Below are 17,030 nucleotides of genomic sequence, written 5' to 3'. Positions count from 1 at the left end.
CATGTTGGCGGAGGGTCGGTGTGTCTCCGGTCTGACCTGCTGCGTCTGCGTCTGACAGTGAAAGCGGCATCTGAAGGCGACATCCTGGTATTTATGTGGCGGTCTGACAGACATGCAGACGCCTGCCCATGGCCAGAGGCTCTGACTGGGAACTGTGGGCCTCCTGACCCAGATGTGACAGGAGAACATATAAGACCATGCAGGCCTGCAGGAGAGCTCTATAAATCATTTTTATTTCATCCTTTTAAGTTTTGGGCCCCCCACTTCTAAGTTGTGCCCCTTTAACACTTTAAATCCCAGCTGAACTTAATCTTCCCTTATGTTTCTCATTAAAACGCTCAAAAGCAGAGAAACGGCTGGAAACAATTATTTTTTTGCCAACAGGTCACATTGGCTGGTAAATACCCAAATTTCTAGTGTGCATGCACTGTGTAGGTCTATTTACTCTTCCTATATAAGCCTATATAGTGATTTTTATCTTTGTGACTGTTAGCTTGAATAAATACTTTTCTTAGTGCAGAAGAAAATTATTTAATCCCAAAACACACCAGATTCATGATTTTACCTGCCACACAGGCAGACTAAGAATAAAATAGAGCCTCCAAATCGATGTTGTTATGTGAAAACCTCATAACTCCAATATTGGTGATGTTGAGATAATTCTAGCATCCTTATAAAACCCTTTCAAACCCTGTGAACTAAAAAATATGTTGATCCACACGGTGGTCCTGCTAAAAACAAGGCTGCTTTTCTTCACTCCTGAAAAGTTGGTATTTACAGCAATGAAATGATGGTTGGCTACCTATAGAACACACTTAACTTACCAGCCACTTTTTTTTTTAGCAAGCAACCAAAAGATCTCTAAATGGCTGGTTACCTGCCAAAGTGGCTGCTGGAGTAGAAAAATTGACCAGCCGCAGTCCAAATTCAACTGTGATTGGCTGGTGGCATCTTGTAATTTCCCACCATCTCTGTATCCAAGGTAAATTTCATATCTCATATTAACTGTCAGCTGCAAAAACATTTCACCCAATGTACAGATTGGACAGTATCTAACGTGGTGCAAGACGGACAGGGCAGCACCGTCCTTCCTCCTCCTCCTCCTCCTCCTCCTCCTCCTCCTCCTCTCTTCACTAGTTAGCAGCTTCTTGCAGCTGGGAGAATTGAAGTAAAATAAAGAAGATTAAAAGATTACAAAATTAAAGAAGATATGGCGTTGGCAGGTGTTGGGAAAAGATATATCCACTCCAAGATCATTTATTCTTATGGCTCATCATCAGTAGAAAGTTTACAGTTGTTTTCAGTATAACTTTAAGATAGTGCTTTTAAAAAATTTCTATCATTTCTATTCCTGCCCCCGTAGCACAAAATGACCATACTATATCTTTTGGGGTTGATAGGATTATTGATCAATACCATGACTCAACCATTACTTGGCCAGTTGCTGAGATTTCTGGTTTCCAAAACTCACTTTTGCTTTTGCTTTGGAACAAAAACTCCTCACCCACTGTTTCAAGACAAATTAAGATGCCCAATTTCAGGGTGTCAGTCTTGACTTCATGATATCCATTTGCCTCTAAATCCTGAGCATGCAGCCTCACCCCAAAAAGGTCGTGACTTCTTTTTTTTTTTTGCTGTCAGTGATTTTTTTCCTCTGGACAAGATAAAACCTCAAACCTCTGGAAGGCAGAGGGAGCGTCGTCAAGCGGTCGGATCGCCGCTCCGATCCTCCGATAGAGAGTCCTGGTTGGATTAAAGTGTTTACAGTCTGAAACGCTTCAGTAAGGAGACTGAAACCAGAATACTGCACGTCTTAATGTGATTCTGCTTAACTGTGACCTTATTCAGGCTAAGGGAGTCAGAAAATGCTAGACATACATGGAACATGCATGGAAATAATACATGGACATTTCTTAGTCAGATTTGTCTTAATCGGGTTCATACTGGATTATTGCTGTCCAGGTAAATGTAGACTATGGGACTATATGGACTTGATAGATGAGAGATGAACGAGGTGGGGGTTGGGGGGGGGGGTTGATTGTAGATAGAGATAATGGAGACGGAGAGAGAAAAAATGAGCAGTGAAGGATGACAGAATGACTGATGAAAGAAAAAGATGGATGGAGGGATAGGGAGAGAGAGGGGGAGGGAACATTATATAACTCGTTAAAATGCTGTAGTAGTGTTAAGACAGGCTGCCCAGATGTCTGTTCCTCATATTTGGTATTTGTACACAATGCGTTTACTGTGTGTGTTTTACGTATCTTGCAGTTTAGATGCTGACTTTGGCATAGATTACACATTTAAAGGAACAGTTCACTCAAAAATGAAAGTTCAGTCATTGTCTTCTTACCCTTATGTCAGTGGAAACTCCATTGAAGTTGGTAGGACACCAAACACACAGAGAGTTCGCCCCTGCATCTCCATCTCAGGCTTTCTCCCAAACTATTCAAATTAACGCTCCAATCTCTTTACAGCTCCAAAAAAACACAGAAAATCAAACCAATCAACCAACTCCAAGTGTTTTGTAGCCAAACGATTGCAGTTTGTAGTCCAAAAGTTAAATATTTACCTCATTACCTCCTTTATTTTACTCGGTGACAATGCTCTGGTCGCTCTGACAGAAGACTTGCTACTGTAGGGTGCGGCAAAATCAGAGCATTATTAGTGAGGGATAATGAGGTAAATATTGGAATTTAAAGATACTGAATATCAGCACAAAATATCAGCTATCAGCACCTTCAATCCAAAAATGTCAGTGTCAGTAGTTGAACTGTAATAGGGACATCCTGGTTGCACAGATACTCACAGGGCCATGGGTTTGAGTTCAGTTTTTAAAAAAATTTAGTCTTCATCTTTATTGCTCAGCCTCACTGTGGTGTTTCTGCACTGCACTTCCCACAGATCACCTGTCAATCAAACAGTGTGGGCGGAGCTTGGGGTTTCTCTCTCTTGTCTGGTCAGTCATGGTGGCTACCGCTACTCATGCTAACTACCTAGTTCTTCTTCTGTTGATTCCAAACAAAGCGGAAACATAAAACGCATCACTTCCTGTGCAGCAGAGGATTTTTCCCAGGAAAGAGCTACCAGACACCGGCTGTTTAGAACAGACAATGGAAAAGCTTAATGAACTGGATAAAGGCTGGATCACTGTTGAGTTAGAGCAACCGGAAATAAAGAGTAGCAAAATGGACATTTATATATCAGAATTTCATTGAGTGTTACTACAAACAGTCTTTCCAGAATACAGAGTGCACAGGACTCACCAAGACATCAAAAACTCAAAAAATGTCCCAACATGCATCAGCAGTTTTTTTGATGAAGTGCAGGTGGGCGCCTCAGGCTCATTCATAAATACCACAGCTCACTGCAGCAAGCCACAACTCAACCACCAGGCCCTCCTTGACCGACAGGAGGAAAACGTCACCATGAACTTACATAACATGGAAAAACAGACAAATTCCACAGAACTCACTTTCCAGCCCACCGGCCACAGCGGCTTGTGGATTCACACTTTTATCAGGCAATTTCAAATTCTAGATCAGATTTGGTTAAACTTTAATGACCCCTCTGGGGAAATTGGGTCATTTCATCAGCAAAGAATAGGATATAGGTAAGAATAGAAGAATATTTTATCAGTGTGCAAACTAAATAAACTAAAAATAACTGATTTTATTGAGTTTATCAATGAATTGATCCCAGCTCTGAATGGAAAACTAGGAATTTTCTCTATTTTTCCTGGCGGATCTGAAGAATTTGTTTCCATAACACTATAGCCTACGGTTTATCCAAAGTAGGCTACCTTTAATTCATCATTCAATATTTCTAAAATCAAGATGGTCCAGTGAGTCACATTTTATTAACCAAAGGCTTATGTTATCTACTATCCTTCAAAAAGGATAGTACTAGATTTTGTACGATCAAACCTTTTTTCAGAGTAGGTGTTACTATTTTTAGTAGTAGAGCATGAAACTCACTTTTTTCATCCAAAGGGATGATAGGGATGTTTTACTGGACTAAAATGAATTTAGCAAGTTGATATAAAATGCTTTTGCATATTCAAAAACAGACAGTGGTTTAGATTAGAGAAGCTGGCTGTAGCCTAGAAATAAATAGACTTAACATTAATGAAGAAGCCAAGAAAGGCCATGCGCCACCTACTGGCTCAGATAAACAGCATCCTGCTACATCCAGGCAGCATCTGTACAGTGAAACTGCTGTGCTGTCTTTGCCTCAACACTGTAACCCAGAAAACAAATAAAGTATTTGCCAGCTAGCTCTGTGTTATTTTTTCTAGCTAGCTTATAATCAATCTAGTATTTTATTGGTGGTTTTGGTAAGCTATTGGTAGCTTATGACAAAGCTAATGTTACTGTGGCAAATAAGTGCCAGCTAGCTAGTAGCTATAGGTCTATAATTTCTCTTTAGCTTACGGATGTCCTCATCACACTTCATGATGCCGTCATAGCTGAGCCTGTGGATGCCTTGAGCCTCCATACCTGAGGAGACAGGAACCAAGGTTACGCTGCGTTCACGTAATATAGGGTTCATCACCAATACGGGCTGCCGACTGGGAAGACCGTTCACATCAGCCTCCTAGTGGCGACTACAAGTAGTACATGTGGGAATGTTTCTGGGCTCTGACATCTCCCACTTGGCATCACAAATTGCGGAAGTGTGTCAACACAGGCGCAAACAGTGAATCCACTGATGTTGGCAAAGGTAATAAAAATCTAATTTAGTTATACACACACTAATATAGTCAACTCTATTAACAAAAAGCGAGCAGTGTCTGCTGCAGTTTCTTTATGATTCATTTTTAAAGCACCACAACAATTGACATTATGATCGCTCCATCTTGGATGTGGGCGTTCCAATGAGTTAAACACGCTTCCAACTGTAGCGACAACACGTCACCCCGTTCTTCCGATATGAATGCAGCATTTATACACAGATGAAAACATTTGAGTCGCAATGATTTTGAGAAACCCAGCCCAGATGAAGAACAGGATTGCCACATTCAGTGACGTCTTCCACCTTTGGTGCCATCACAGTAAAAATTCCACTGACCAGCTGCAGTGACCGTTTGGGTTGATATTTTAACTGACAGGTTTGATCTGTGGTGTAGTGGTGAATTTCAGGTATGCAACAGAAATTATGACAAAGAGAAAAAAAGCAGCCGTCTGCTTCCTCATCACACTATGAGTAGAGTGATACAAGATAAACCGCCATTTACCAATACTAGTGTGGACTACTTCAGTCCATTTGAAGTTAAGTGTGGTCAAAGTGTTGTGAAAAGATACAGGATCCTTTTTAACCCTTTTTACGTGCCTAGCTAGCCATGCTGTTCACCTAGAGATCACCACTTCTCTAGATACAGATTCTTTCATCAACCTCTTTCATCACCAGGCGAGGTCAGGTCTCTTTGCTGCATTCAGACAACTGAACAAATTTTATTGGAGTCGAATGTGAATTGAAGAAAGCTATTGATGAACGGAATCATTCAAAGAGTGAGAGCTCACTGCGTCAACATGGCATTCATAGGATTTTTAACCCCTCTACAGGCTCTCATCATGGAATAGGAGTTTAGGAAAGGTTAATCAAGTTGTTCACTCCATTTTGGTTTCTCTGCTCCATGGAGCAGGCCCAAGTCAGTACAGGGTACAGGAGACAATACAAGCCCTGTACTGTCTCCTATCTGCTCCAAAATGGAGTGAAAATGCGCAGCCTATCCGCTCTTCCCTGAAGAAACAAACTGCAAATGTGAAAGGAAATTCGCCTGCTAAGAAAGCAGAGTGACCAGAACCACGACAGAACCAGAGGCCTACACCAGAAGCCGATCCTCTCTTCTCTGCAGAAGTTTCAGATGTGAAAGGAAACTCCCTGCGTAACAGCGGAAGACCTGAGGAGTGCACAGAACTCTCTCTCTCTCCCTCCACACACAATAGACGCGACCAACGGAGAGAAACGCCACTGGATCACCAAACCAGACATTGGGATGCAACCGAACAATTCTTTTTGCCCTAGACTGCTAAACTGCAAGCTTTGAACCATGCGCAATACGATGACACAAAGAAATCCAAGTAAGACTAACAACTGGGCAGACAGCATAGCAACAGCATTAGGGAAATAACAGATATATTTTCAATGGAGTGAATGTAAACTGTTGGCTAATGTTAAATTGTTGTGATGCATTGCATTTACAAACTGTTGATCTGTTAACACCAAATAGTCATCTCTCATGTTAGATAGGACACACACAAATTCATGGTTTGCATGTGTTTTACCTCCAGTAACGTGATCTAACTTCATGATCTCATACCAAAGAATATATAGCTCTCACCCTGCTGTGCGCCCAGCATGCTCACACACAGCCTATAGACAGACACATGCACGCATAGGCACACACACACACGCGCACACGACACACACAAACACACACAGTCATCCATGTTGATACACACACGCCTGTAAATAGTTTATATTCATTTGTGTTACCTTTTAATATTTTTATTCTATAAATTGCGTGTCAATTCTAAAAGGGTCTTGTGTCTGTATTACATAACGCATGAATGAACCAACCTCTGCTGTTAAGTCCTCACCTTATCCTTCAACCCTTAGTTAAATGATCAATATTATTAATTTAGTGTTAACTAAAGGTGTAATGTAGTTTGAGATTAACTATTAATATTGTAATTTCAATAATAAATATTTGATTATTAGTTGAGATTCCAAATTGATAGATAACTTAACGATACTGATATGAGGCTGATTTTTAGATACATTTCTTATCGCTTGTGCTACCTTATGAAAATGAATAATTCTTCATAGTCAGCGCCACTGTGTGTAAAGACCCATTTTCCTTACATTAATATTAATATGTGGGAGGACATTCTTTACATATTTTTATTGTGCCCCTTGTGAGGCAGTATTGTTGGTTATTCATGCTTTTGTAATATTCTATACTATAAAATAATCAGTTAAGTGCAAAGAACCTGAACATTTGAATTAAGCAACTCTCAGTTCTGCCACCAGATGGAGTAATTTCTTCTCAGAGCAGAAGCCCCAACTGTACTTGCAGGAAGTGCATTGTGATAAATGTTGTTTAATTAATTCCAGAAAGATTTAGTTGAAAAACTATCATTTTGAGATCATTAATGTTAACACCTAATAATCATTAGTAATGTTAATATTAACAGTAATCATTCAGATGCCATACAGTCTACTTTAAGCTTTAAGGCCAATTGAAACTGAGATTAATTGATGTTCTGTATTGTAAAAGTATCAAATACTGTGATTTTCAATACTAGTTTAGCATTAACCGTGATTAATCTAACTGCAACTTTGAGCCACCAGCCCCTGTGAAGCCTGAAGGCCTGAGAGCTTTTGTACCACTAGCTATCACGACATGCATTTCAGCTTGTGTAGATTTTTACGCATTAAGCTTTGTGTCGTATAGCTGTAATTTTCCATGACTCAGCTTTGTGTTCTTTTGAGTAGTCACCCTCACTACTATTATAACTAAACCCACAAAAAGGTGATGCTGTAGTTACACCTGCACTACACTAAGAGCTCCTACCAAGAGGTGTTAAAACTGTGAGTGTGAACCGACCACTTCTGTTAAAGTTAAGATATCACTTTATTAATTCCCTTGGGGAAATTCGGGAGGCCAGTGAGCTGACCCAGCTACACTGAAAGGTACCAATACATCGCCCCACAGCACCCCCAGAGGTTCCATACTAAGCAATGCTTTAACTTTGTTCATTCAAAGTACACTTCCTTCCATTCTAACCACAGATATGGAGTGCCCTGTACTTGAAAAGTTTATTACCTCCGCCAAGGAGGTTATGTTTTCGGTGCCGTTTGTTTGTTTGTCTGTTAGCAGGATTACGGAAAAACTACTGGCCCGATTTTCATGAAACTTGGTGGAAGGGTGTAGCATGGGCCAAGGAAGAACCCATTACATTTTGGAGCGGATCCGGATCCGACTCACAAACAAGCAATAATAGCACAAACCTTGGCGGAGGTCTGCACTCTCCGAGTGCCCTTCTAGTTTCTTCTATGTCTTCTAGCCCCAGGCTACCTTGAATATATCAACAGCATGGACTTCAGGGACTGAACCAAAGAAATAACTTTTCTCCTCAAAGACAGGTGTGAACAACCCAATGAGCCATTGTTTTCATGCCTGCTCTTGCTATTTCACGGGCAAACCAGTCTTGCCTGCCAAAACAATGCAGCGGTAGCAGAGCAACTGACTGTAGCCAGGACCCACAATGCTACTCTCCTCAATGAGGTCCAGACAGCCAAAAGGAAAGCCCTGTGCTACTTACTGCCACAGGCACTCAGCACTTCAACATCGACTAACAACCTGGCTCAACGTCTTCTACCATCAGAAGATGGCAGTAATCAGACAAAAACCAAAACTACTGTTTTGTATTAATTCCAGTGATACAACTGCTACAAAATTCCCTATAATAAATTTGAGGATGCATTTTAAATATTCAGTTCATTCACCATTTCAGTCTCAACAAACATTGAATTGACAGATGAAGGACAAAGAGAGGTGCAGATATTTTTATATGTGCAATTTATTGCATTAGATGACACCAGAAGTAGATAAGATATTTTCCATTGGTCAGTGAAGACAACACCGCTTTCTTATTGGTCAGTAGGAATGGTTGGTTGGTTTATCACCGGCAGGGACACAAAGTCCCACCGAACACAAAGTTTATGGTTTCTGCATAGTTGCCATGAAAAAACAAAATACATATTTTATTGAAACACTTTGACATAACCGTTGTAACTTCCTAGAGCTGAACGAGGGTTTATATGGTCCATTCAGTATCTGTTGCACCTTTTGAGGACGGTTTTGAGGAGGTGATTTGGGGGGTCTGAGGGAATAACGTTTATCTCCCCATCACCCCTCAGTTTAGACACGGTCACCTCCCGGCCCAGGCTGACTGACGCCTCAGACTGGTGTTGGCTAGCCAAGACTGGGAAGAAGTGGAAGAAGTTCTGGAGCAAAACTGGGAAACATTTCAAATACTTAAGCACATAGGCGCTTGATTTACATCTTGCAAGTGGTATCTCCATCTTTAAGTCCATGTATACCTTCATGCAAGATAAACCAAGGACACCTCTAGTTGGCGAAAACACTTGAATCTTTAGATTTTGCCCTAGTCGTGGTCGAGGCCAGCAGCCCTTTCTAGAAGCACTTGCGGTGGACGATGGAGGGGCCGGACTCGTCGTACTCCTGCTTGCTGATCCACATCTGCTGGAAGGTGGAGAGAGAAGCCAGGATGGAGCCACCGATCCAGACAGAGTACTTCCTCTCTGGGGGAGCGACAATCTGAAAGGGCAAAGAGGAAATGTAGTGTCTTACACCTGTATGCAAACTAGGGTTCAACGGATTATGGGCTTTTTAAAGTGCCATTAATAACATTTTTGGATTGAAGCTGCCGATGGATTTTTTTTTTGAACGCAGATATTCAGCAGCTTTAAATATGACCACTTTCATGCCAAAAACAGTATTCCCCGCAGAATTTTGATCTCGTCAGGGTGGAAAAGCCTCTGAAACAGCATTTAGATCATCATGGGACACTCTCCTTCATTAGCATGGAAAGGAAATCCCAGAATGAGGGGAGCTTGAATGAAGCAGTTCAGGAGATCTGATGTACCTTGATCTTCATGGTGGGGGGGGCCAGGGCGGTGATCTCCTTCTGCATGCGGTCGGCGATGCCGGGGAACATGGTGGTGCCACCGGACAGTACAGTGTTGGCGTACAGGTCCTTACGGATGTCCACATCGCACTTCATGATGCTGTTGTAGGTGGTCTCGTGGATGCCAGCAGACTCCATACCTGAGGAGACAGATGGAACCAAGGTTACACCGCGTTCACGTGATATAGGGTTCATCACCAATACGGGCTGCCGACTGGGAAGACCGTTCACATCAGCCTCCTAGTGGCGATTACAAGTAGTACATGTGGGAATGTTTCTGGGCTCTGACATCTCCCACTTGGCATCACAAATTGCAGAAGTGTGTCAACACAGGCGCAAACAGTGAATCCACTGATGTTGGCAGTCCGAGGGAATACAAATCTAATTTAATTACACACCAATATAATAAAATCTACTTACAAAAAGCGAGCAGTGTCTGCTGCGGTTTGTTTATGGTTCATTTTTCAAAGTCAAAAAAAAAAAAAAAAAAAAAAAATCACAACAATTTCAATATTGACAAACTGCACTATTATTAATTGTGGAAACTAAAAATCGCAATAAGATCATACACAATTGTGCATCCCTTGTGTTGAGGAGGGGAAATGTGATGTTAAGGCTCTGAATTTGTCAGTTTTGAATACAATGAAAGATTTTCTTTTAAATTTGTAGGTCAGAGATTCTGCACCGGACCAGAATACCTTAATTAGAAAACATTTTAGACCGCATACACTGCCAGAAAAACAAAAGTGCATCCCCCTTGTGATGTGGACACAGCAGTAGTCATGACTGGGTGTTGAATCATTTTGAGAAGCCATGCAGTGCCAGTTTGTTACCGACCGATGAAGGAGGGCTGGAAGAGCGTCTCGGGGCAGCGGAACCTCTCGTTGCCGATGGTGATGACCTGTCCATCAGGAAGCTCGTAGCTCTTCTCCAAGGAGGAAGAGGAGGCTGCTGTCTGCATCTCCTGCTCAAAGTCCAGAGCCACGTAGCTGAGCTTCTCCTTGATGTCACGCACGATCTCACGCTCGGCTGCATGGGAGGAAAACAGTCAAACATTAAGAGTTTCATTTCAAAATGAGATATCCACCATTTGAAAAAGAGTGATGCCCACTGAAAACAGAATTATCAAACAGGCGATAAATTGATTTGCATGAATTATGGGTGCACTATGCCCGTGTGTGTGTGTGTGTACCAGTAGTGGTGAAGCTGTAGCCTCTCTCGGTCAGGATCTTCATCATGTAGTCAGTCAGGTCTCTGCCGGCCAGGTCCAGACGGATGATGGCGTGAGGGAGCGCATAGCCCTCGTAGATGGGCACCGTGTGGCTGACACCGTCACCAGAGTCCATCACAATACCTGCAGGCCGAAAACCGCTCTGTTAAAACACACTGATCTGACATGCTCCTAATTTTTGGGTCGTCAGCAGAAGCATAATACAGCATGATAAGAAAGATACTATAACAGATAACATTTAGTCAAAACTATTGAGTGAGCAGTGTTTCCTACTGGTTGACAATGCACCTGTGGTGGTGGACGGACTGACGGGGTTGTTCATTTTAATATGTCGCCGTTCTTGTTCTGTCTGACCGTTGTGTTGAGCCCATCTACATTGTGAGGAACTTAATGTACCATAAAGGGTACTAATGTGTAGTGTAGGCGTACCGTTGCCAAATAGAAGGCTTCTCAGCGGCTCCATAGATAACCTCATCTCCAACATTTATTTAAGCGACATTGGTTTATGTATCCTCCATTTTGTTTACTGACATGGTAATAAATGATGATAGTAAGCAAAATCGTGGCATTTATATACACATGTATATGGATAAAATACGAAACAGACAGGTGCGTAGTCTGACAAAAATGGAAGCCATGCGTTATCTCCAGATCTTTTCCAGGACATTTAATTGGCATAACAGGCTTCAGCTTGTAATGCATGTCCAAATCTGTGCCTAGTGGCTTTTATAGATTGTTTTGTCTGTACAGGATTTTATAACTGTTTTTGAAGGCCGCTAGACAGAGTATCATTATAAGGATCTGAAATATAACACCCAACAAGCACCAAATGGCGATAAAATTTGTCTTCGGTGGATAAATCCATAAAGTTCACCAACCACACTGGCCAGTATCTTTGAGACGATAACATAATGCTTCAAAACACTCCTTTGTAATTTGACATCATGATGAATTATAAAGTTGATGCATTGTATTCGAGTGAGCAAGTGAACACAATACGCGAGTCTAATTATTTTGGCCGGTAAAAGTCATTCTTGGCAGGTACATTCAGCAGCCCTTGGCAGGTGAGCCGAAAAGTTCAATTTCTGACACTGATCATGTTCAGTTGTGTTTGAGTTTCCTCACCGGTGGTACGACCAGAAGCGTAGAGCGACAGGACGGCCTGGATGGCCACGTACATGGCAGGACAGTTGAAGGTCTCAAACATGATCTGGACACAAGAGAAAGACAAGTCAATCCTTCATGCGTCTCATTGTGGAAACTGTAATAAATTATCATACAGTCAAATTGAGGATAGGAGCAGCAGACATGAAATAAAGGCTTAACCTTTAAATTTGCACCTGAGGGAGGCCAACAAGTGCTGCAACATGTCGGTGTAGCTTTTAACCTTTAATGTCGTGCATCAGCTACTAAAATAAAGGCTTTAACTTTTCTAATAAAGTGCTTTGGATGCGTTTTTGGTTCAAGGCTTCAAAATGTATCGGACGCAAATTGAAAAATGCAATTATCACAGCAGCAGGAGCCAAGCCTAAATAGTTCAAACTTAGACAGCTCCTTATTGGGGCTGTGCAGGCCCGTTTAAAACTAGTGTTTGTGTCTTAACACTGGTAATCTTTGGCCTTAGGAACTGTCTGTCATCTCTGCTGTGCAAGTAGCAGACTGACACACACACACACACACACAGACCTGTGTCATCTTCTCCCTGTTGGCCTTGGGGTTGAGCGGAGCCTCGGTCAGCAGGACTGGATGCTCCTCAGGAGCGACACGAAGCTCGTTGTAGAAGGTATGATGCCAGATCTACAGAGCACAGCAGGGTTAAGATGCCTGGTTAGAGGTGTAACTAGCCCACTAGCCAGTGACTTGTACCCATTACACAACAGCTAGTTTCAGCAAAGCAATCTGACTGGCCAGAGACGTGCTTCACCTGTGCCGTATCTCCCTTGGGGGGTTCGGACAACAACAAAATGTTTGTGTATAATGCATTTGTTTTTTGGTTTTAGTTGCTGCAAAAGAAAAAGCATCCGTATTCACCTTCTCCATGTCATCCCAGTTGGTGACGATGCCGTGCTCGATGGGATACTTCAGGGTCAGGATGCCTCTCTTGCTCTGGGCCTCGTCTCCCACGTAGCTGTCCTTCTGGCCCATACCCACCATCACACCCTGCATGGACAAGTCACATTTTTAAATCCTTTAAAAATCACCTATTACAGTGCAGTTAGGATTTTTTTGTTCCTCCACATATTCCTCAGACAAACAGGCATGTCCTCATTTCAGCCCCGTCCCAGAGCAGGCAGGCGGTTCTGGTTGTTGGATAATTGGCGGGTCGTACCTGATGTCTGGGTCGGCCTACGATGGAGGGGAAGACGGCGCGGGGGGCGTCGTCTCCGGCGAAACCCGCTTTACACATTCCAGAGCCATTATCAACAACCAGGGCAGCAATGTCATCATCCATTTCTGAAAAAGAAATAAAAAGTTTGTTGTATAAATGCAATATGTTGCATATTTATGTAATGTCTCTGTATGCATGTTACTTGTCTCAAGGTGGATGCTGCAACGACTGAGAACTGATACAGTATCTATATTTTGTATTACATCTCCATTGTTATGTTGCTGCAACCCAAGTTTCCTCACAGTAATCAATTATATAGATTAACACAAACAACATAACAGTTGCATTGATATGGGTGGTGATAACAGTACACTGAAATTGTCATAACCTTACAACTTTTGAGCATTAAGTCCTATAGCTTCAGTGCATTTAAGAGAAAAAACAAAACAACAAAAACTTGAAAAAGGCAAAAACCTCTTTTTGGTCGTCAAAACCTTCAGTAGTAGGTGTGGATTATCAAGCTGCAACGCGTCTGTAAATTATCATGTAATCAAAGTCCAGTTTTAATTTCACAAAACTTCAGTTGGGATTTTGTTTCCACAGAGGCGTTGAGGTTCAGGACAGGAAGAAGTTTCTGTTATCCGTGTTGTCAGCCAACTAACATGCAAATAGGGAGCAGCCCTGCCCCGAGGCTTCAGGCTGCGCTCCTTATACAAGACATTTACATTTTAGATTTAACTAACTTGTCTAGAATGACTCAGTGTGTGCAACAGGAGAATAAGATAAAATTCCTAGATAATCAATATTACAGTAGACAATGATAAATAACTCTTTAGAAAAACGGACCGAAATGGATTTAAAATGCAATTTGAAGTCCACAACAATGTTTTATAGCTTTAAAGATGACAATTTGTTTTTATTTTTTTTAAAAACAACGATCTCACCACCCAAAAAATGTCAAGTGGTGCATAGTATACAAAATTTAAGTAATGCACTTTCATTGTATTTACCACTACTGAAAACCTAAAAACATTAGTCATTGTTGTGTCTCAAATGCATAAAACCAATTAAGAACTGTATTGATTTTTATTGCAGTTTTCTCTCTTAATGCAGGTTTGGACAGTTGCAACCACCTACTTTTGACTTTGAAAGACCTAAACTCCAAAAGCATTAAAATAAAAAGAAATGTGGCTTATCATGAAGCAGATACTGTTGAATAATTTGATATATTGCATGCGTTTCTTTGACCCCCCCTCCCTTTTGAAAATATTGGATTTTGACTGTTGCCCTGACAACAGATGGCAAAAAAATATCAATAAAAAATATCCTTTAAGCCCTACAGGATGATCATGCATGGTAGAGAAGTGCAGGGAAAAGAAATAAGGGCCAAGGAGAAATTGCCTTTATATGCAAAAAAGTTGTTTTGCATTTACTGTATACTGCAGCATAGGGGCAAATATTAATAACCAATAATTATTTTGGTGCCCATTTGCACCATTACCCATCAAAAATATTTACACACCAATTTCACGAGTCCACATGTTAACTGCTCAGTAACTTATTACCAGCCACAATCAGAAGACAATATAGTATTCCTATTGGTTTACTTCTGCAAACCATTTGCCTTCTTATCTTACCTCCCTGTTATTACCATCATTATTACTACTTTATTTTATTCTTTGCTTTTCATCCTCTTTCCCCATCTCCCTTTTGCCTCTTGCCAGAATGTCACTGTAAATAAGAATTTGTTCCCAATTTATTTGCTTGGTTAAACGAAAAAAAATAACAAAATAAAAAAAATACGCTATACAGCACGTTCAAAATGCAGAAAAGTTAAATTTGAGAAAACATCCTCATAAACGTATTTCTAAGACACAAGACAGTGTTTTTCACAGCCTACCACTACCTGCCACATTGCCTGCTGTGTTTGGACTGATTGGGTATCGATTTGTAAGGAAGCCACTGATCAATAAAAAGTTAAGGCTACAGCTAGCTCCGGTGGGACCAGGAAAAGATCTCCTCGTAAAAGCCAGGTCGCCTCTCTCTTACCTGTGCAGGTGGGTGCAGGTGTGTCTGTAGGTAGAGTGGATCAGCCCAGGTGTGCTAATTGACTGCTGGACATGCGCCAGACGGCACCGTTTTTATTTGAGCTCGCGGGACTACACACCTGTCCATAAAAGGCAACGTTTTCTCATCTGGCGCTCTGATTGGTCGAGGCGACCCGTTTGCTCGGGTTCTGTCAGTCGGGCTCCTGATTGGTGGAGAGAAACCGCCTTCAGGTGTTCATGCCGGGATAACAGGTTTCCCAAAATTACTGAGAATTCAAGAAATGCTCTACCTCCTGTAGCGTCTGTGGTACTCTATAATGAGTTTATAGTGACCTATTGTACTTTCTTTTGATTTTTTTTTTTTTTAATCTCACTCACTAGATCGCATCACAATAATACTCTTATAATATTCTCACAGGCACTAACAGTGTATCTGTGGTTGTAGTGAGTTTATCAATAGTTACTCTAAAATAGTTAAAAGCACATAGTCTCAACTTCAACAGTGACCTTATAGTACTTTATGATAGGAGATAAAAAATATATATATTTATTATATATATATATATATATATATATATATATGTATATATATATCGCTATATATATATACTCACCGGCCACTTCATTAGGTACACCTTACTAATACTGGGTAGGTATCAGCTTTCAGCTCAGTGTCAACCAGCTACCAAAGTGACATCTGCCTCCAGGTTCGACGTGTTGCATTCTGGGATGCTTTTCTGCTCACTACAGCTGTAAAGAGGTTATCTGAGTTACTGTTGCCTTTCTGTCAGCTCGAACCAGTCTGGCCGTTCTCCTCTGACCTCTGACCTCTGCCATCAACAAGGCATTTTCGCCCAGAGAACTGCCGCTCACTGGATATTTTCTCTTTTTCGGACCGTTCTCTGTAAACCCTAGAGATGGAAAATCCCAGCAGATCAGCAGTTTCTGAATTACTCAAACCAGCCCGTCTGGCACCAACAACCATGTCACGTTCAAAGTCACTTAAATCACCTTTCTTCCCCATTCTGATGCTTGGTTTGAACTTCAGCAGATCGTCTTGACCATGTCTACATGCCTAAATGCATTGAGTTGCTGCCATGTGATTGGCTGATTAGATATTTGTGTTAACAAGCAGTTGAACAGATGTACCTAATGAAGTGGCCGGTGAGTGAGTGTATATATATACATATATATACAATATATATTATTCCATTATATTAATCCTATAGTGTATCTGTTAGGGTTGTGGTCAATTCATGAATGAACTGAATTTGAAAAGGAAACAGAATTGGAATTGAATTGGAATTTCAGTAAGTTGAATTTAATTAAATGTTTTTTGTTTTTGTTTTTTTTGTTACCACATATCTGAGATTACACATAGCATTATATATTATGAATACTGAATATCATAAAATGTTAAAGGTTCCTCTCAGCTGGTGTTTGATGCAGAACATGTGATGGAAGCGAGTCGAGACAAACTCTCTTAGAAGTGAAATTTCATGGAATTTAATCAGTTCAGTTCTGTTTCCTGTCATTCCAGTTCAATTCACATTCTGTTTCCTTACAGCTGGGTGACATTCACATTCACACTCCAGGAATTGAATTGTAATTTACCATGTGTTCTCAATTCAGTTTATGAATATCTGCGTGAATCAATAGTGAGGTTATCAATAGTGGCTTCACTCAAAAGTGTCAGAACTTAA

The 17,030-nt window shown here is 41.1% G+C and overlaps 2 protein-coding genes across 2 annotated transcripts in view; both read right to left on the bottom strand.

Annotated features, from left to right (window-relative positions):
- Window positions 1–50, bottom strand: part of LOC139929477 (L-rhamnose-binding lectin ELEL-1-like) — a 6,441-nt gene extending 6,391 nt beyond the window's left edge. Inside the window, exon 1 of the mRNA XM_071922374.2 lies at window positions 1–50. This exon is cut by the window's left edge and continues 28 nt beyond it. Coding sequence (XP_071778475.1) covers window positions 1–3 — 3 coding nt within the window. The 5' untranslated portion in view covers window positions 4–50.
- A 9,155-nt stretch (window positions 51–9,205) lies between these two features.
- Window positions 9,206–13,402, bottom strand: LOC139929480 (actin, non-muscle 6.2). Its single transcript, XM_071922376.2, has 8 exons — window positions 13,280–13,402; window positions 12,982–13,110; window positions 12,637–12,747; window positions 12,076–12,160; window positions 10,912–11,073; window positions 10,557–10,748; window positions 9,678–9,859; window positions 9,206–9,349 (listed from the first exon to the last, which is right to left on the bottom strand). The coding sequence occupies exons 1-8, from the start codon at window positions 13,400–13,402 to the stop codon at window positions 9,206–9,208; spliced, it is 1,128 nt and encodes a 375-aa protein (XP_071778477.1).
- Window positions 13,403–17,030: the final 3,628 nt, after the last annotated feature.

This window comes from Centroberyx gerrardi, chromosome 8 (assembly GCF_048128805.1).
Source record: "Centroberyx gerrardi isolate f3 chromosome 8, fCenGer3.hap1.cur.20231027, whole genome shotgun sequence".
NCBI lineage: Eukaryota > Metazoa > Chordata > Actinopteri > Beryciformes > Berycidae > Centroberyx > Centroberyx gerrardi.
Note: the sequence above shows the minus strand (reverse complement) of the source record. Positions and strands in the feature narration are given on the sequence as shown.